The following is a 20652-nucleotide window of genomic DNA, read 5'->3' on the forward strand; positions in this document are numbered from 1 at the left end:
AGTAGTTTTCTTGTGGATTCTTTGGGGTTTTCTGTGTATAAGATCATATCATCTGCAAATAGAGATACTTTGACTTCTTCCCTACCAATTTGGATGTGCTTTATTTCTTTTTCTAGCCTAATTGCTCTGGCTAGGACCTCCAGCACAATGTTGAATAAGAGTGGTGATAAAGGGCATCCTTGTCCGGTTCCCGTTCTCAATGGGAATGCTTTCAAAGTCTCTCCATTTAGGATGATGTTGGCTGTTGGCTTTGTATAAGTGCCCTTAATTATATTGAGGAATTTCCCTTCTATTCCTGTTTTGTTGAGAGTTTTTATCATGAATGGGTGTTGGACTTTGTTAAATGCCTTTTCTGCATCGATTGATAAGATCACGTGGTTCTTGTCTTTTGTTTTATTTATGTGATGGATTATATTGTTTTTCTAATATTGAACCATCTTTGCATACCTGATATAAATCCCACTTGTTCATGGTGAATTATTTTTTTGATATTTTGCTGAATTCTTTTGCCTAGATTTTTGTTGAGGATTTTTATATCAATGTTCATGAGGGATATTGGTCTGTAATTTTCTTTTTGTGGTGTCTTTACCTGGTTTTGGTATCAGGATTATGCTGGCTTCATAGAATGATTTTGGGAGTATTCCATCCTTTTCTATGCTCTGAAATACCTTTAGTAGTAGTGGCGTTAACTTTTCTCTGAAAGTTTGGTAGAATTCAAGGAGGTAAATTTTGACGTAGTTTTGAAGGATATAGTAAACTGATGTGGAAATGACTAGGGAAAACATCTAAGAAACAGGGACTAACTGAAGCGGAATGGACATCTTTCTGGTGTCTGATCAGTTTGGTGGGTGAGAAAAGAGATATATACCATGCCATGGTGTGTGAGTTGCTTGAAGAATTAGCAGACCAGATTAAGAGAATCTGAGATGTATACATTATTCACTGTGTTGTGTTGAAGACTAACATGATGGAACCAGTGGGTGGATAAAAAATACAGACGTTAGAGCAGGGATGAGTATGAAAGGAAAGTTGCTTTTGAAATAGGAAGCACTGTGATTTAGACACAAGTGAAAAGGTCACATTTTTTTGAATTACAAGGTTTCTCTTCTTGATTTAATGCAAAATGATGCGAGAATGGATGTAAAATTAGGTCATTTTAAGGTAGAGTCTCATTGTCTTAGATGACTGTGTGCTTTTCACTGGAATGCAAGGAGGAGGATGATATTATGCTATAAACTCTTGCTGTGTTTAGAAATAATTATCTGATACCTTGCTTTTCCTAGAGTAGATGAGGGGTTCAAGTATATCTTTTAGAGCATACTGGCTCACCCTTGAACAGTGTGTTCATTTTTGTTTCACTTAAAAGCTGGTAAGACAGTTAAGAAAACGGGACAAATTGTGTGGAAACTAACACCAATATCAATTGGGCTGTTTAATTATTTGCAAAATTTATGTTTGCTATACAACCCAAAAGTCTCCTACTTTTAAGTACTCTTGGCTTGTTATAAAAATGTTTTATAAGAATGAAAATTCATACGTACTTTCATTTTAAGTGTTGTTATTTACCTTAAAGCTTGGTTTTGCATACACTAGAAATTTACTGAAGTGAGCAAAAATGGCTCCAGGTTCTTTTGCCTAGCAGATTTCAACTCTGAATTAGAAACATCCTATTATCTTTGATTATACAACATGAGTCTACAGTTCAGCTTGTTAAAAGCTTTCTTAACTACTTCTAATAGTTTGAAAGAGATACGTATGCTCCAGTCTTAATATTGCTTTCCTTTCCCCTACAACTATATAGGGGCTTCCTGGTGACCGAGGGCTACCTGGGCCTCCAGGGATACGTGGTCCTCCAGTAAGTAACCTAAAATGCTTCAGCATCATTAATGTAAATTGGTATTGATACACAGTATCCCTTGAACTAACGTGAAACTCTTTTCATGTGTACAGGGTCCTCCAGGTGGTGTGAAAGGTGAGAAGGGTGAGCAAGGAGAACCAGGCAAAAGAGTAAGTCTTATCATTACTAATATTGTTTGCCAAAAATTGTGCACATATTTACATATATATGTGCATAGATATGTATGTAATTTTATTCTTTCCTCATAAATCCTACTTTCATTGCCTCAAAATGTCATTACCAACATAGTCATGTATTATAACATTGAAATCTAAAAAGGTCTATTTAATATAGTCCAAGACAGGAAAAACACTTATTATATTCTCTAACCTCATACTTCTTAACTAACAAATTTGTGTTCTTGCCCCATTATTTATTTGTATGCTATAGGGTAAACCAGGCAAAGATGGAGAGAATGGCCAACCAGGAATTCAAGTGAGTAGCAAAGGTCATTTTCCAAAAAAAATTGGCATCATTTATAGGTGGTGATAGAGAAGCAGCACGGCAAAGACGCTAGGGTTTAGAAATAGTTCAAGTGAATGGAAATCATTCTTTCTTTCTATTTTAAATATAAAGCTGAGATTTCACTATGGTTTTTTAAGTCAGATTTTTAAGTCAGATTTATTGAGATATAATTTACATACCGTAAAATCTACCCTTTCTTTAGTGTACAGTTTTGTGCATTTTGACAAATGTATACAGTTGTATAACCATCACCATAATCAAGAACAGTTCTATCACTTCCAAAGGTTCCCTCATGTTCTTTTTTAGGTATCTCTTCTTCCACCCTGAAACCCTGGCAACAACTGATTTGTCTTCATCTTTATAATTTTCGAAAATAGCATATAAATGAAATCATATAATATGTAGCCTTAAAGAATTAGGATTCTTTCACACAGCATAGTGTATTATAGTGTGTATCAGTAGATTATCCCTTTTTATTGCTGTGAATAGTATTCCTTTATATGGCTGAAACACGGTTAGTTTATCCATTTAGCCATTTAAGGATATTTTGATGGATTCTGATTTGGGGCCACTATGAATAAAACTACTATAAATACAAGTTTTTCTGTAAACATACTTTTTTTTCAATAAAAATTTTGACAGATAATTTTTCTAATTACTATACAAACATACAAGTCTGGGAAGTTTATTTCAAGCAACTTTTCTTCAAGTACAGAGTATACACAGTAGGCATAAAAAGAGTTTTCAATGACATTTAAAAAACTTGATGAAGTTTGAAGATCGTCCTAAAGGAAAGGGATAATTCTTACAAAACTAGAAATTGGAAGTAATAAAATCAGATAAATTGATTTCAAGATGATTTTACTAAAATAGCAGCCCTCAACTTACAAACTCTAGGTTCTCAAATGTCTTAAACATATAAAATGGTATAAGAGGAGATATGTTCAAGGCATCAGTTCCTGGCTTCTTTTGGAACAGTTGATCTTTGTTTTGTGATTCAGGCATCCACAGTGTTCAACAGTTGCCTCTGATTGTTTTTGACAAATGTTCCTGGGGGTGAGGAGGGAGACTGTTTCCTATTTGCACTGGGTGAGCTGAAATCGGGTCAAATAGACAGACTGTGAGTAGGTCTTCTAGGGAACACCAGACAGGTCAAATAATGACATTTCTCTGGGAATGGATCTTTGGAGGTGCTCCAACCCCATTCTCCCCACTCCAGTGGCTGCTAGGTTGTTGATTTCACCGTGATTACAGACTGTTTGTTGTCAGGTCTGTGGCAGAGTTGGGGAGGAGGTGATGGGAATAAAGCAAGCCAAAACGCCACAAAGCTCACTGCTTTTACCAAGATTCAGCCATGTTTCTTGAACAAATGCTTCCCAGATTATTGTAAGCCTTTGGTTAATTTCCAGAGTTTTGAAAAAGTTGATTCTGACCATTTTTGTCAGTGCTCTCATTGCTTTTATGGAGGGGAGAATCTTTGGAGTTCCTTATTCTGCCATTTTCACTGTCACCCTATCTCTGTTTTAAAGGGTTTGCCTGGTGATCCTGGTGATCCTGGTGAACCAGGAAAGGATGGTGAAAAGGTAAGAATTTTTATACTTTGAGGTGGCTGATTTTCTTTTAGTTAACATAATCTTTTTCTCTCCCAAGGTTTAGTTCTAAATGAAAAAGTTGTAAATAACCAGCTTTTGTAATGAAAACATGCCTTCTTCATCCATTTTTTTTACCACTTCCTCTAAATTTTATTCATTATCCTAAATCACAGTCCATGTAGTGGAAATACATGAAGGATTATTTAACTTTAGCATTTCTACTTTGACAAGTTGGTCCCTTTACTTTGAGCATGAATCTGCGTAGCTTTTGTTCTCCAGAAAGAGGATTCAGCATTATTTTAGTGAGGTCCTCATACTTCAAAAGGCTTACATCTGTGAATTTAGAATGTCTCCACTAAACATTACCGTTCTTTATGCAGTTATTGTCAGTAAGTCTATGGCTAATTCTTTGTCATTTTTTCATTTGGCTATCCAGCCTGATTGAGGTCATTTATTTGGTTATCTATTTTAAAAGTGACTTTGAAAGAATGTAGGAAGCACACAGTTACCGTCTTTTAGCAAGTCACAAAATATCCAGTCTTCCAGTCCCTCTGGTCTCTAATTCCTTGGTGTCAAAACCAAAACTGAAAAACTTCGTTTTACCAGAAAGGAGGAAAAGGCATTACAAACTTGAATGTACGTAGAGGGCACACATTTAAATTGTGATTTGTCTCCAAACTAGGTCCAGGTTCTAACTTGGCCTTAAGAGGCACAGCTAGAGTAAGTAATATAATAAATACTCACAGAACAAGAAGTTTTGTTTTTTCAAGTAGTAACTCCTTAAACTAAAAGGAGCTTATAGATAGATAAAAGATTCCTGTGAACAAGTCTTGAACCAAAAAAGGGGTATGCGAGAGACATCTTTCCTTATGTCTTGGCCAGTAGACTAACAATTAAATAACCGTGTTCTTCTGTGCTGTTGTAGCTATTGGTTAAGAATAAAAGTTTCGTCTGAATATGTCTTTCATTAGCTTCCAAGAGCAAGCTCACAAAAGCAATTATGATTAGCTATTCCTGATGATAGTTAAGGCCATCACTTCCAAATATCTGCTACTAATGGAAATAATAGTAGATTTATGCCCTTGACCAATTTTATATAAAGGAACATGTAATGGTTTTAACTGATTCTAGTGGTGCCAATTATTTCATTGAGTATTTATAAGGTACCTGGGTGGCACAAATGGTCAAGCATTTAACTACTAACCAAAAGGTTCGTGGTTCGAACCCACCCAGAGGTGCCTCAGAGAAAAAGTCTGGCAGTCTGCTTCCAAAAGGTTGCGACTTTAAAAAACCTAAAGAGTACAGTTATACTTTGACACACACAGGGTCACAGTGAGTCAGAATCAACTCAAAGGCAACTGGCTTGGGTTTTTTTGGTTTATTTACTTTATAGAATACTTATAATTAGCTAGAAAATAGGTGCCTTAAAGAATATTAGAGCTAGAAAGACTTAGAAACCTAGTCTAACTTCTTCATTTTTATATATAAGGTAAAGAGAGATTAATTAATTTCATCACGATCTCATAGCTGGTAAATCTGAAACAACATTACAGGTGTTCCTAGGCTTAGTCTAGTATTGTTTCATTACCTCATGCTATATTTCTCATTTGAGCTATTTTATTATGGATTTCTGTCTTTATGAAACTTAATTATCTCTTATATTTGTGAGGAAATTGATATTTTCCTGTGATTTTTACTAACCTATTTTACAATTTTATTGAACAGGGCCAAAAAGGTGAAATTGGCCCAACTGGGCCTCCTGGACTTGTAAGTTTTTTTTTAGTCTTCATTTACTCAGTTTATTAATGCATTGTAATTTTTGTACTATAATTATATCCTCCCTACCTTCTCCTCATAGAACATAAAATTCCAAATCATTATAAAAAATCACTTGGCTGAACTTTTACTGGCTCAAAAGTCTTTGCATCTGAAAACTTCGGTGATGATGACCTTAAGATCTTTGTGGTGTTCTGCTTGTGTATTACTTCTTCATAGTAAAGATCCAAAATTATGGCATCGAGTTGTTTTGCATCAGTGATTGCCAAAATCATTTCTCAAGCAACCAGCAGGTGGTGCAAGTGTTGCTTACAAAGTTTCAATAAAAGAAACTGTTGGGGAACTGGGGATTGGTCCTTTCCCCTGCAGAGCTCAGAGAAAAGATGGATTTGGTCCTAATAGGTTTTCTCAATTTGTAATTGTCTGATTCACACCTCTTTCTTTCCTGAGTGTGTGCTTTCTAGGGGCTCTTAATAACAAATGTAGGAAACTGCTCCATGAAAAAATAAATTGGGGGTGTACAGATTTTCTGTCATATTTACATTCACCATGAAATTTAAGTCTCAAAGATATTTCCAGTCTTATTAAAAATAAAATATTATTGCTGCGGTTCTACACATTGGTTTTTCTTTTGGCTGAAATATGGTTAAGACTTTAGATTGTACTGAAGCCACAAAGGAGAGAGTGCCAGAAAACCTATTCTATATGTTTGAAAATTTTAGTAACATTTATGTAATGCTTTTTGTCCATACTGAGTCTCAGGTGTTGATATTTAGGGCTGTTCTAAATTTAATGAGGAACTATCTTTAAAAGATCTTAGACAATTTTTATTCACTTTCCTTTTAAAATCAGAGTTTTCATTTTCTAAGAAATGATCTCTTTTAAAAATGACACAGGAATTTTGAGAGTGCAGTCCTATCCAGCAGCTCACTTTCCCTTTTGAACCAGTATCCCAATTCTAGGTCCCACAACTTTCAGTCTCCTTTTGTCTGAATATTTATTATATCCAACAGAGCCAGGATAAATACCACACTTTCCCAGTAGGCGTTGATGTTTACTTCAGACTGACAGTTTCTTAAATCTGAGGCTTATTTATCTTTGTGCGTCTATGCAGTGAATTTCTTTATATTTAGTTTATTTGATATGAAATATCTTTAGAACAGCCTTATGTACTGAGGGTCTAAGAAGACAGAGAGAAAAGGAATGATCAGTTGGTTGGGTTTAATCAATAAAGCCTTTCTGGAAGAGATAAGTTTTCTTTTTTTAAAAGAAGAAATAAGTGCAGATTGGTAAAGAGAAAGATAGGGGAAAGCATTACAGATGTTTGGAATGGCATATGCAAAGGCACAGGCAACAATGTGCAAGTTGTGTGAAGTGGTAATAGTCAGAGCTCACTCTAATAAAAATTCATGGCTAGAAATAACAGGAAATGAAATAGGTGAGAGAGGTATTGGGAGTGAGAAGTGACTTCACAGAGTCTAGGGTTAAAAGTAGCATCAGATATAGTAAGAAGTAGTGAGCAATTTTGAGTCCTTAAGCAGGGTAGTTACCACAGAAAAATTGGTTTTTGAGGAAGCATATTCTAGCAGTAGACTTGGATTCAAAGGCACAAGCTCGGAGGTGCTTCTGTTAGTCCGAGTGTGAGGTGAGGATAGTAGCTGTAACAACAGAAGAGAACAAATTGGAGAGACATTTCCGGTAAAGAATTCTCAGGCTAAGCTGATTGGAATGAATTGAATGTGAATTACAAGAGAAGAAAAGTCAAAAATAATTCTAGCTTTATAAGCTTGGGGCTCAGGAGGGTGGTAATATTGTTAGTGGCGTTGGAAATTTTCTAGTTGGTTGGAATATGGGAATAATATAGAACATGACTTATAATCTGTATAGTAGTCTTAATGATTTTGCATCTGAACACTTTGTGAAAATGATGACATTGTAATAGTATATAACTGCTGTATTATTTTCATGACAACCTCTTCTTCTTTGAGTTCCTTTATTATTATTATTTTCTTTCACGATAAAGGTAATTCCTAGGCCTGGGACTGGTGTAACTGTAGGAGAAAAAGGAAACATTGGATTACCTGGCTTGCCTGGAGAAAAAGGAGAGCGAGGATTTCCTGGGCTACAGGGTCCACCTGGCCTTCCTGGAACTCCAGGTAAAAGATGCTATACTTATGTCTTTGTGCTTATAGCATCTTTACTAATCCATGTATACAGTAGTATATTAGTTTTAGGGTAAGCAGTAAGCATAAGAGTAGGAGACATGGGTATTTTTTTAAATTTATATAATATTTTTATTGTACTTTAGATGAAGGTTTACAGAACAAATAGTTTCTGATTTAACAGTCAGTACACATATTGTTTTATGACATTGATTAACAACCCCACGACATGTGAACACTCTCCCTTCTCGACCTTGGAGGACCTTTTTTTGGTGGAAATATGCATAGCCAAAGTTACACCATTTCAAAAGTTTCTACATGTACAATTCAGTGACGTCGATTACATTCTTCCAGTTGTGCTTCTATTCTCACTATCCTTTTCCAAATTATTCCATCACCATTGTCTTCAACCCACTGCCCCCTAGGCTTCCCATCAAACCTTTTGAGTTGCTGTTGTCAATTTGATCTCACATAGATAATTCCTTTTTTTTTTTTTGTCCCTTAGATGAAGGTTTACAGAACAAATAGTTTCTCATTAAACAGTTAGTACACATATTACCCTATGACAATGGTTAACAACCCCACGACATGTCAACACTGTCCATTCTCAACCTGGGGTTCCCTATCACCAGCTTTCTTGTCCCCTCCTGCCTACTAGTCCTTGTCCCTGGACTGCTGTGCCTCATTAGTCCCATTTTGTTTTATGAGGCTGCCCAATCCCTGGCTGAACGGTGAACTTCGGAAGTGACTTCACCACTGAGCTAAAAGAGCGTCCGGGAGCCATACTCTCGGGGTTTCTCCAGTCTGTCAGGCCAGTAAATCTGGTCTTTTTTTTGTGAGTTAGACTTTTGTTCTACATCCTTTTCCAGCTCTGTCCAGGATCCTCTATTGTGATCCCGGTCAGAGCAGTCAGTGGTGGTAGCCGGGCACCATCTAGCTGTACTGGACTCAGTCTGGTGGAGGCCGTGGTAGCTGTAGTCCATTAGTCCTTTGGACTAATCTTTTCCTTGTATCCTGTTCTCTTCATTCTCCCTTGCTCCCAAAGGGATGAGACCAGAGGAGTATCTTAGATGGCTGCTCACAGGCTTTAAAGACCCCAGACGCTACTCACCAAGGTAGAATGTAGAACATTGCCTTAATAAACTGTGTTATGCCTATTGAGCTAGATGTTCCCTGAGACCATGGTCCCCCCAGCCCTCCACCCGGCAATTCAGTCCCTCAGCAAGTTTGGATGTGTCAATGGAGCTTCCGTGACCTTGCCTTGTACGAGTTGTGCTGGCTTCCCCAGTATTGTGTACTGTCTTACCCTTCACCAAAGCTAGACATGGGTATTTTTTAATTGACAAATACTTCTCAATTCCTACTATAGCTTTTTTCCTTACCAAATTTCTCACCTGTACTTAAAAAAAAAATCTGAATCATTTGAGTAGTAACTTTTTATCCTAAAATCCCATTTCTACCTTTTATTATTAATAATTTACACCAAACAATTTTGTGATCCAATAAATGAATCATCATACTTTCATGCTGTTATGGAAGGAGATGCTGTCCTACTAATGCCTGGTTTTGCAGAATTTTCTGTATAAAAATGGTAAGCAGCACTATCCACTTACCATTCCAGAAACATCTACTTAGAAATCCCAATGGTTATTTTGCTACGCCATAAAATCTTAGGGCTCAGTAATGAGTTTTATATAATTCTCTTGTTGGAGATACACAATATAGTGGAGCATTTCTAATTCAGCCACAAATTAAGCATTGTCCTTGTTTAACATGTTTATTTGGATGTTGACTAAGATGGAGTAATAGTAGGGATTTATGTAAAATTTGCAAAAGCATTTGGTACAATACCTGGCACATACACATTCAATAAATTCTGGTTTCTTTCTCTTCAGAAGTGTTTGGCTAATGAGATATTAACATTATAAGATGAGAGACTGGCAGTGATCCTCCCAGGGAGAAAGAGAATAAAATGTGGGTTCCATTATGCTCTAATGAAGTATGTCCTTTGGATTTCCGATTTCAAGATAGTGGACTAAACACATACTGTGTCTGGAAAATTGAGATAGGAATTCTCCCAGGATACAGCAAAAGAGTTAAAGATTTAGAAAGTAGAAAAGAAAAAGTTGAGACATAAAGAAGAAACCTAGAAGTTCCAAAATCTATCATGAAGGAGTTCACAGAGCAGAGAATGGGATGACAGGCAATATTTGAAAAAATAATGCCTGAGAATTTCCTGTATTAAAAAAAGACATAAGTTCCTGTGAAAGCACTCATGGAGTCCTTAGCAGGAATAAAATGATAATAATACAAAAATCAATAGCAAAACACATTGTAAGACATTTCAGAATTCAAGGATAAAAAGAAACTCTTAAAAACTATCTGAGAGAAAAGGCAGGTCACCTACGAAGGAATGAGAGTCAAAGAAAGGTAATGGAGTATTATCTTTAAAGTGATAAAGAAAAATAACTATGAATCTGGGATTCTGTGCCACACTAAACTATCATCCTTGTGTAAAGGTGGAGTACTTAGAACATTTACCACCTCCAGACCTCTGAAATAATTACTGTAGGTTTTACTCCAAGAGGAAGAAAAATGAATTCAGGATAAAGTGGGTAGGGAGCTAGGATATAAGAACCAATGGTTAGGAAAGCTATTAATAAAGCATGTTAAGTCTAAATAGGTATTGCTTGTTAGGAAAATTAAGTAATATGCTGAAACTATAATTGTAGACATTATTAACATGGGATTTGGAAGTACAGAGAGAATGGAGAAAAGTCAAAGCTAAGGATTTTTGTCCTGTTAGAGGGAAAGAATATAAATAGTTGTTAACTCTGTAAGTTGTTAGAAATATATAGGCTTAAGTATATAACTTAAAATTTTAATAGCAATGAATAGAGAATAATAGAATGTATTATTTACATACTTGTTGAGGAAAGAAAATGGCCAAAAATCTTGATCTATGCAATAGAGGTTAGAATTGGGACAAAAAGACAAAGATAAAACCAGATAAACAGAAAATAAAATATAAGATGACAAGAATAAGTTAAAAAAAATAAGTAACTACAATTCATGTGAAAGGACTAAACACCGATTAAAAGACAAAGACTAAAATAAAACTGGAATATAAATATCTACATACTATGTAGAATAGACATAACTAAAGAAAAAGACACAGGAAATTGAAAATCAATGGAAAGATGTACTAGGCAAATAGTATCAAAAAGAAAACTGGTTTAGTATTTCTAATATAATATGAAATAGAAATCACGGCAAAAAACGCATTACAGAGACAAGAGAACACATTTCATATGGATAAATAGATAAATTATAGTACAATAATATAAAAGTCATGAAACTTTGTGCATCTAACAGTATAACTTTGAATACATAACTGAAAACTGATAAAACTATAAGAGAGAAATTGGCAAATCCCTAACATCAAATAGGTGAAACATAAATGATATAAATACTTTGAGCAGCACATTTAAGCTATATATATGGGGGAAAGAGATAAGCTGTGTGCAGCAGAGAATACACATTGGAAAATTTACAGAAATTACACCAGAAAGAAAGTCTAAACCAATTTAGATGCAGTTTATGCTCTGTGACCACAGTGAAATAAAATTAAAAATTAATAGCACACCACTCTCAATATCTTTACGTTTTTAAATTAGGAAGCACAGTTATAAGTAATTCCTGAGGCAAAAAGTAAATAGAAGTGGAAATAAGAAGCTACTGAAAGCTAACCAACAATGAAAGCTCTACATATCAAAACTTTTTGACTATGGCCAAAGTGACACCATTAATTTATTACAAATTAGAAAGACTAAAGGTAAATAAGCTAAATTTAAAAGGAAAAACTAGAAAAAAAATAAGCACAAAGAAAGTTAGAAGGGGGAACTTGATAATGATTTTCAAAAATAAAGTAGAAGACAAACTAAAACAAATATAGTTTAATAAAAATAAAATGATGGTACTTCGAAAAATGTTAAGAAATGGACAAGACTTTGACAAATACAATTAAGAGAAACATGAGAGAAGTAACAAAAAATCAGTAAATAAAAAAGGATTATTGCCATAAACACAATTTAAAAATTTAGATAACTATATCAAAATATTTGAAACTCTAGATGAAATAAATTCCTCAGGAAACGGAAAACATAAATTACTAAAATTATTCTGAGAAAGTAAGAAACCTGAATAGATCAATCACCATAGAAAAGTTTTAAATAGTAATTAAAGATCTTCATGAAAAAATATTGATTTTATGGGTGCTTTTTTAAGGATTTATGAGTGAATTCTATGAAACTATGAAAGAACAGATAATTCCAATACAGATAATCTCCATGTTTTATAAACTATTTCAGAGCATTTTAAAAAAAGGAAATTCAAATTCAAGGATATAGCATTAGAAATAACTGTAAGTCATTCTCATTTATGAACCAAGAAGCAACAATCCTAAATAAAACATCAAATCAATCCAGAAGTATATTAAAATAGTATATTATGACCAAGTAGATTTTACCCTAAGATTGCAAGGATAGTTCAACAGTACTGTAAATAATATACTAACAGATTTAAAAAGAACAGATCTGTGGGGAGATTGGAACTCTTATACACTGCTGGTGGGAACGTAAAACGGTACAACCACCATGGAAAATGGTATGACACTCCTTAAAAAGCTAGAAATAGAAATATCATATGATGTAGCAATCCCACTTCTAGATATATATCCTAGAGAAATAAGATCTGTGACAAGAATAGACATATGCACACCCATGTTCATTGCAGCATTATTCACAGTAGCAAAAACATGTAAACAACCTAAGTGCGATCAGTAGATTAATGGATAAACGAACTGTGGTACATACACATGATGGAATACTACGTAACGATAAAGAACAATGATGAATCTGCGAGACACCTCACAACATGAATGAATCTGAAGGACATTATGAGTGAAATAAGTCAATCATGAAAGAACAAATATTGTATGAGACCAGTATTTTAAAGTCAAGAAAAGGTTTACACACAGAAAGAAACATTTTTTGATAGTTACCAGAGATGGGAGAGGAAGGGAGGGAAAAATCACTAACTAGAGAGTAGACACGTATTAACTTTGGTGAAGGGAAAGGTAGTACACAATATGGGGGAAGTCAGCACAACATGACCAAGGCAAAGGAAGACACTGAGAGGTACGCAATAATAAAAGGCAATGACGGTAAATATTATATAATCCTGTAACAACAGTAATAACAAACAAGAATATATGAGAGGATACATAGGTATGCTGAATAGATGTGGGAGAGCGTATGGGAGTACACCCACCCATATGCATATATAGGTTTGGTGTGGATATTTCTACATACATACTTGTGCTACATGTGTATTCATATATATAATAAAGCACACAGGGGGCACAGTCATGGAAACATGCTAGGCATAACCAAACACCTGGCAGGACTGAGTTACTGGGCTTGAAGGCTAAGGACCATAGTCTTGGGGGACATCTAGGTCAATTGGCATAACATAGTTCATGAAGACAATGTTCTACATCCTACTTTGGTGAGTAGCATCTGCGGTCTTAAAAGGTTGTGAGCAGCCATCTAAGATAAAACTATTGCTCTCTTTCCGTCCTGAGCAAAGGAGACTAAGGAAGGAAACAATTAGTCCAAAGGACTAATGGACCACAGGAACCACAGCCTCCACTAGGCTGAGACCAGAAGAAATAGATGGTGTCCGGCTACCACTAGTGACCACTCTGAGAAAGATCACAATAGAAGGTCCTGGTTAGAGTGGGGAAAAAATGTAGAACAAAATTCAAATTCATAAAAAAGACCAGATTTACTGGTCTAAGAGAGACTGGAGGAACCCCTGAGACTATGGCCCTTAGACACCCTTCTAACTGCGAACTGAAGCCATTCCCAGAGATCATCTTTCAGTCAAATGAAATACAGGCCTATAAAATAAACAATAACACCTATGAAGAACATGCTTTTTAGAACAATCGCCTATATGAGACCAAAAGGGCAACATCTGCCCAAAAGCAATGACAAGAAGACAGGAAGGAGCAGGAAAACCAGATGAATGGAAATGAGGAACTTGGTGATAAAGGGGAGAGTGCTGACACATTGCGGGGATTGCAACCAATGTCACGGAGCAACTTGTGTATAAACTATTGAATGGGAAAATAATTTGCTCTGTACACCTTCACCTAAAGCACAAGAAAAAATAAATAGATCACTTGAGGCAGAGAAGGCAGTCAATAAAATTCAAAACCCGTTCATTTTTTTCCCTAAATTTTATGTATTTTGTTGTTGTTGTTGTTGAGAATATACACAGCAAAACATACACCAATTCAACAGTTTCTACATGTAAAATTCAATGACACTGATTACATTCTTTGAGTTGTGCAACCATTCTCACCCTTCTTTTCTGAGTTATTCTACCCTCATTAACATAAACTCACTGCCCCCTGAGGTTCCTATCTAATCTTTCGAGTTGCTGTTGTCAATTTGACTCCGTATAGATAGTTTAAAACAGCACAGTGCTCACAGCAGAACTTTTTTACTAGTTGAGCTAAACTATTATTCAGTTTTAAGATTTCAGGGGATATTTTTGGTTCAAGGTTTAAAGATTATCTCAGGACAGTAGTTTCAGGGGTTCATCCAGCCTCCATGGCTCCTGAAAGTCTGGAGTCCATGAGAATTTTAAATTCTGTTCTGCATTTTCCCCCTTTTGATCAGGATTCTTCTATGGAATCTTTGATCAAAGTATTTAGTAATGGTAGCTGGGCACCATCCAGTTCTTCTGGTCTCATGGCAAAGGAGGCAGTTGTTCATGGAGGCAATTAGCCACACATTCCATATCCTCTCCTATTCTTGACTGTCCTTCATCTGTTGCTCCAGGTAAATAGAGACCAATTGTTGTGCCTTGGTTAGTGGCTTGCAAGCTTCTAAGACCCCAGGCACTACACAGCAAACTAGGAGATAGATTAGAAGTACTAAACACATTAGACCAATTAACTGGGATGTCCCATGAAACCATGACCCTAAACCTCCAAACCAAGGAACCAAATCCCATGACATGTTTGTACATAAGCAGCTTCAGAAGCTACTCTTTTTTTTTTTTTCGTAAATACATCTTATCACACAACTTTTGCCAATTCAACTTTTTACAGTTGTACGACTTTTATTAACAGCAGTTACAATAATCGGCTATGCAACCCTACGCTTAATGTGATTTTCCCATCACTGTTAACCCCCCCTTTTCCCACTCCCTCCTGCCCCTGGTAACCACTAATAAACTTTGGTCTCTGTACATTTGCCTTTTCTTGTCTTTTTGTATAAGTGAGGTCATAAATATTCATCCTTCTGTGATTGGTTTATTTTACTTAGCATGATGTCTTCAAACTCCATCTATACCATAGCAAGTATCAAGACTTCATTTCTCCTACTGGCTGAGTAGTATTCCATTGTATATATGTACCACATTTTGTTTAGCCATTCATCTGTTGATGGGCATTTAGGTTGTTTCCACCTTTTGGCTATTGTGAAAAGTGCTACAATGAACTTCTCCATTCATTTTTTAAAGAAAAAAAAACCTCAAACTAGGATTAAAAGAGGACTGCCTTAACTTGATGAAGCGTATCTACTGGACCATACAGGAAATATTCTACTTCATGATGAAACATCAGAGGCATTCTCATGAAAGTAAAAAAAATGAGATAAAGATACCCAGAATCACCAATACTGTTTTTTATTATACTGGAGATCCTACCAATAAACTAAGTCTGGAGAAAAAAGGTATAAGGACAGAAAGGAATAACAAATTTTGGTTATCCATAGACCATATGATTGTTGTTAGGGGCCATCGAGTCAGTTCCAACTCAGCAACCCTATGTACAAAAGAAGAAACACTGCCCACTCCTGTGTCATCCTCGCAGTCTTTGCTATGTTTGAGTCCACTGTTGCAGCCACTGTGTCAGTCCATCTCGTTGAGGGTCTTCCTCTTTTTCACTGACCCTCTACTTTACCAAGCATGGTGTCCTTCTCCAGGGATTGAGCCCTCCTCATAACATGTCCAAAGTATGTGAGATGAAATCTTGCCTTCCTCACTTCTCAGGAGCATTCTGGCTGTACTTCTTCCAAGACAGATGTGTTCCTTCTTCTGTCAATCTGTGGTATATTCAGTATTCTGTGCCAACATCATAATTCAAATGGATCAACTCTTCTTCAGTCTTCCTTATTCATTGTCCAGCTTTCACATGCATATGTGGCGATTGAAAACACCATGACTTAGATCAGGCACACCTTAGTTCTTAAAGTAACATCTTTGCTTTTTAACACTTTAAAGAGGTCTTTTGCAGCAGATTTGCCCAATGCAATGCATCATTTGATTTCTTACCTGCTGTTTCCATGGGTGTTGATTGTGGATCCAAGTAAAATGAAATCCTTGACAACTTCCATATTTTCTCCGTTTATCATGATGTCGCTTATTGGTCCAGTAGTGAGGATTTTTGTTTTCTTTATGTTGAGATGTAATCCATACTGAAGGCTGTAATTTTTGGTCTTCATCAGTAAGTGCTTCAAGTCCTCTTCACTTTTAGCAAACAAGGCTGCATCATCTGCATATCGCAGGTTGTTAATGATTCTTCTTCCAATACTGATGCTGTGTTCTTCTTCATATAGTCCAGTTTCTCAAATTATTTGCTCAGCATACAGATTGAATAAGAATGGTTGAAGGATACAACCCTCGCACACACCTATCCTGATTTTTAACCATGCAGTATCCACTTGTTCTGTTCAAACGACTGCATCTTGGTCTATGTACAGATTCTGCATGAGCAGAATTAAGTGTTCTGGAATTCCCATTCTTCACAGTGTATTCCATAATTTGTTTTGATCCACACAGTCGAGTGCCTTTGCATAGTCAGTAAAACACAGGTAAACACCATATGATTATTTACTCAAAAATGTCATCTACTCTGAAAACCTAAAAGAATCAAATTACAAATCATCAAAACTTAAATAGAACGTTTGCAAGATGATCAGATGTGAGTAACATACTTAAATAATTTGCCTTCCTCTACACCAGCAATAACAAATCAAACATATAATAGGAAAAAATCCAGTTCACAATAGTAATTAAATTCACAAAAGTTGTAAAGCTAACCTATGAATAAATTCACCAAAATATGTGCAAAACCTTTTTATAGAACTTAGTAAAATATTATTAAATCATTTAAAATTACTAAATAATTGGAAATACATTTCTTATTCCTCAGTGGGAGAACTCAATGCTATAAACATTTAACTCTACCCCCCCAAAAAAAACCTCTAAATTTAAGTTAATTTCACTCAAAATTCCAACAGAGTTTTTTGTTTGTTTATTTTTTTGAATTGAAACTGGAAAGCTGATTCTAAAATTCACTTGTAAGTTTGCAGTAGTATTAAAGACTTTTTAAAAGAATTTTTATTGTGTATTATGTGAAAGTTTACATAGCAAATGAGTTTCCTGTTCTATAGTTTGTACATAAAGTGTTCCATAACATTGGTTTCATCCCCCACAATATGTCAGCACTCTCCCCATATCCGCCCTAGGTTCCCCATTGCCTTTTGTCCTAGTTTTCTATCCCTTCCTGCCTTCTTATCTTTGCTTTTGGGCAAATGTTGCCCTTTTGATCTCATCTAATTGATTGTTCTAAGGAGCATGTCCCTCTCAGATGTTATTGTTTATTTAATGGGCCTGTCTATGATTTGGCTGAAAGATGGTTTCCAGGAATGGCTTCAGTTCCAGTTCAAAAGGATGTCTATCTTACAGCTATAGTCTAGGGTTTCCTCCAGCCTCTATCAGACCAGTAAGTCTGGTCTTTTTTGTGAATTTGATTTTTTTGTTCTACACTTTTTTCTCTTACTCTGTCCGGGACCCTCTGTTGTGATCCTGGTCAGAGTGGTTAGTAGTGGTAGCTGGGCACCATCTAGCACATCTGGTCTCAAGGTCGTGTAGGCTGTGGTTCATGTGGTCCATTAGTCCTTTGGACTCATTGCTCCCTTGAGTCTTTGGTTTTCTTCACTCTCCTTTGCTCTGGAAGGATAAAAGACCAATACATGTATCTTAGACGGCCGCTTGCAAGCTTTTTTATTTTTCTTTTTTTTAGTGTTGTGCTTTAAGTGAAAGTTTACAATTCAAGTTAGTCTCTCATACTAAAATTTATACATACATTGTTATGTGACCCTAGTTGCTCTCCCTATACTGTGACAGCACACTTCTCCTTTCCACCCCGGATTTCCCATGTCCATTCAACCAGCTCCTGACCTTCTCTGCCTTCTCATCTCGCCTCTGGACAGGAGCTGCCCATTTAGTCTCATTATCTACTTGAGCTAAGAAGCACACTCTTCACAAGTATCATTTTATGTCCCATAGTCCAGTCTAATCTTTGTCTGAAGAGTTGGCCTTGGGAATGGTTTTAGTTTTGGGCTAACAGAGGGTCTGGGGGCGATGTCTTCTGGGGTCCCTCCAGTCTCAATCAAACCATTAAGTCTGGTCTTTTTACTAGAATTTGAGTCCTGCACCCCACTTTTCTCCTGCTCCATCAGGGACTCTCTGTTGTGTTCCCTGTCAGGGCAGTCATTGGTGGTAGCTGGGCACCATCTAAATCTTCTGGTCTCAGGCTGATGAAGTCTCTGGTTTATGTGGCCCTTTCTGTCTCTTGGGCTAATACTTTCCTTGTGTCTTTGGTGTTCTTCATTCTCCTTTACTCCAAGTGGGTTGGGACCAATTGATGCATCTTAGATGGCTGCTAGCTAGCTTTTAAGACCCCAGACGCCACTCACCAAAGTGGGATGCAGAACATTTTTTAATAAACTTTATTATGCCAATTGACCTAGATGTCCCCTGAAACGATGGTCTGCAGACCCCGCCCCTGCTGTTCTGTCCCTTGAAGTGTTTGGTTGTATTCAGGAAACTTCTTAGCTTTGGTTTAGTCCAGTTGTGCTGACTTCCTCTGTAGTTTGTGCTGTTCTTCCCTTCACCTAAGATAATTCTTGTCTACTATCTAGTTAGTGAATACCCCTCTCACTCCCCACCCTCATAACCATCAAAGAATGTGTTCTTCTGTGTTTAAACCTTTTCTTGAGTTCTTATAATAGTGGTCTTATACAATATTTGTCCTTTTGCAGCTGACTAAATTCACTCAGCATAATGCCTTCCAGATTCCTCCATGTTATAAGATGTTTCATGGATTCATCCTTGTTCTTTATCATTGTGTGGTATTCCATTGTGTGAATATACCATAATTTGTTTATCCATCTGTCCGTTGATGGGCACCTAAGTTGTTTCCATCTTTTTGCTATCGTGAACAGTACTCACAAGCTTTTAAGACCCAGATGCTACTTATCAAAGTAAGATGCAGAACTTTATGAACTTTGTTGTGCCAGTTGATGTTAATGACTCCCAAGTAAAGATGGTTTTTAAAAGGAAGAAAGATGGGTATATTTTCCTTACCAGTTTTCAAAACATTATAAAGCTATAGTAATTGGAAAGTGTGTTAGTGGTACAGAAAAAAACAACAACAGTGGAACAGAAGAACGTCCAGAGACAGAGCCATGTCTATATGGGAACTTTGAAAGGCCTCTTTTTCTCTTGCTAATGGCTTTCCAGTATTTCTGAGATTAAAAGATCATAGTGTCAAAGAAGAGTGGATAGTTATTAGTACTTTTGCAAAAGTAATAAAGTTACCTTAAATTCTTTCTTATACTTAAAATGGTACTTACAGTTATTTGAAAATTTTTATCCCTTTTCCAGATGTTGATTCTCATAGAGAAAATAAGAACATAACCAGCATTTTACATTAAAGGAAGGTCTTATCATTACTTAGTGTCTCATTGATAACCAAAATAATTTTTCTCAGATATGATCATTTTGGTCACTTTAATGAGTACATTTTCTTATCTTAGGGACTGCAGTTGTCGGTCCTCCTGGCCCTCCTGGTTTTCCTGGAGAAAGGGGCCAGAAAGGTGATGAGGGTCCACCCGGAATGTCCATTCCTGGATCTCCTGGACTTGATGGGCAGCCGGGCGCTCCTGGCCCGCCAGGACCTCCTGGGCCTCCTGGCCCTCACATCCCTCCTAGTAAGCTATATTTTATCTCCTTCTAAGCTCTATAGTTGTTTTTGTTTATTTCATTTATAAGTGAATATAGCTGAGGGTTGGCATCATTCTTTTTTGTATCTGATATCTATGAAATCCTACTGCTGCTTTTACTTTTGGATTTTTGGTGAATCTTTGATGGTTAAATTTGTTCTTTAAATAATGTTTATTTTCATCAATATTCTGTCTTCCTTTTGCTCATAGCTAGTTGTATTTCTGCAGAGCGGTAACTGAATATAAGTCCTTTCTTATTCTAGCCTGCCAAGCTTTCTTTTCTATTAGTCTTCTAGATATTTCACAACAATTAACTTGTTATTCTTTCTTTCTCTTAGGTGGTGAGATATGTGAAGCAGGCCCTCCAGGCCCTCCAGGATCTCCAGGTGATAGAGGATTCCAAGGAGAACAAGGAGTGAAAGGTTTGATCCCCAACCATATTCATTCCTTCATTATTTCAAATCATCAGCAGAAGCTCCTATTATCCTCCATCCTACCTCACCCACTCACTCCCATGGTCATATCCCAAGACCAGCTCAGTACCATTAGTGAACACTTCCATAATCTTGATTTTATGAATCCCATTTTCTGACCACTATCTTCTATCTTTCTAG

The 20652-nt window shown here is 36.3% G+C and overlaps 1 protein-coding gene across 2 annotated transcripts in view; it reads left to right on the forward strand.

Moving 5' to 3' along the window:
• Positions 1–20652, forward strand: part of COL4A5 (collagen type IV alpha 5 chain) — a 333343-nt gene that overhangs the window by 191254 nt on the left and 121437 nt on the right. For both annotated transcript variants that reach the window (XM_004379760.2, XM_004379761.2), the window contains exons 14-21: positions 1802–1855; positions 1951–2007; positions 2288–2332; positions 3892–3945; positions 5680–5721; positions 7754–7886; positions 19853–20026; positions 20377–20460. In XM_004379760.2, the coding sequence (XP_004379817.1) occupies positions 1802–1855; positions 1951–2007; positions 2288–2332; positions 3892–3945; positions 5680–5721; positions 7754–7886; positions 19853–20026; positions 20377–20460 (643 nt within the window). The remainder of the gene's footprint in view (positions 1–1801; positions 1856–1950; positions 2008–2287; positions 2333–3891; positions 3946–5679; positions 5722–7753; positions 7887–19852; positions 20027–20376; positions 20461–20652) is intronic.

Source organism: Trichechus manatus, unplaced genomic scaffold (assembly GCF_000243295.1).
Source record: "Trichechus manatus latirostris isolate Lorelei unplaced genomic scaffold, TriManLat1.0 scaffold00068, whole genome shotgun sequence".
Taxonomy (NCBI): Eukaryota; Metazoa; Chordata; class Mammalia; order Sirenia; family Trichechidae; genus Trichechus; species Trichechus manatus.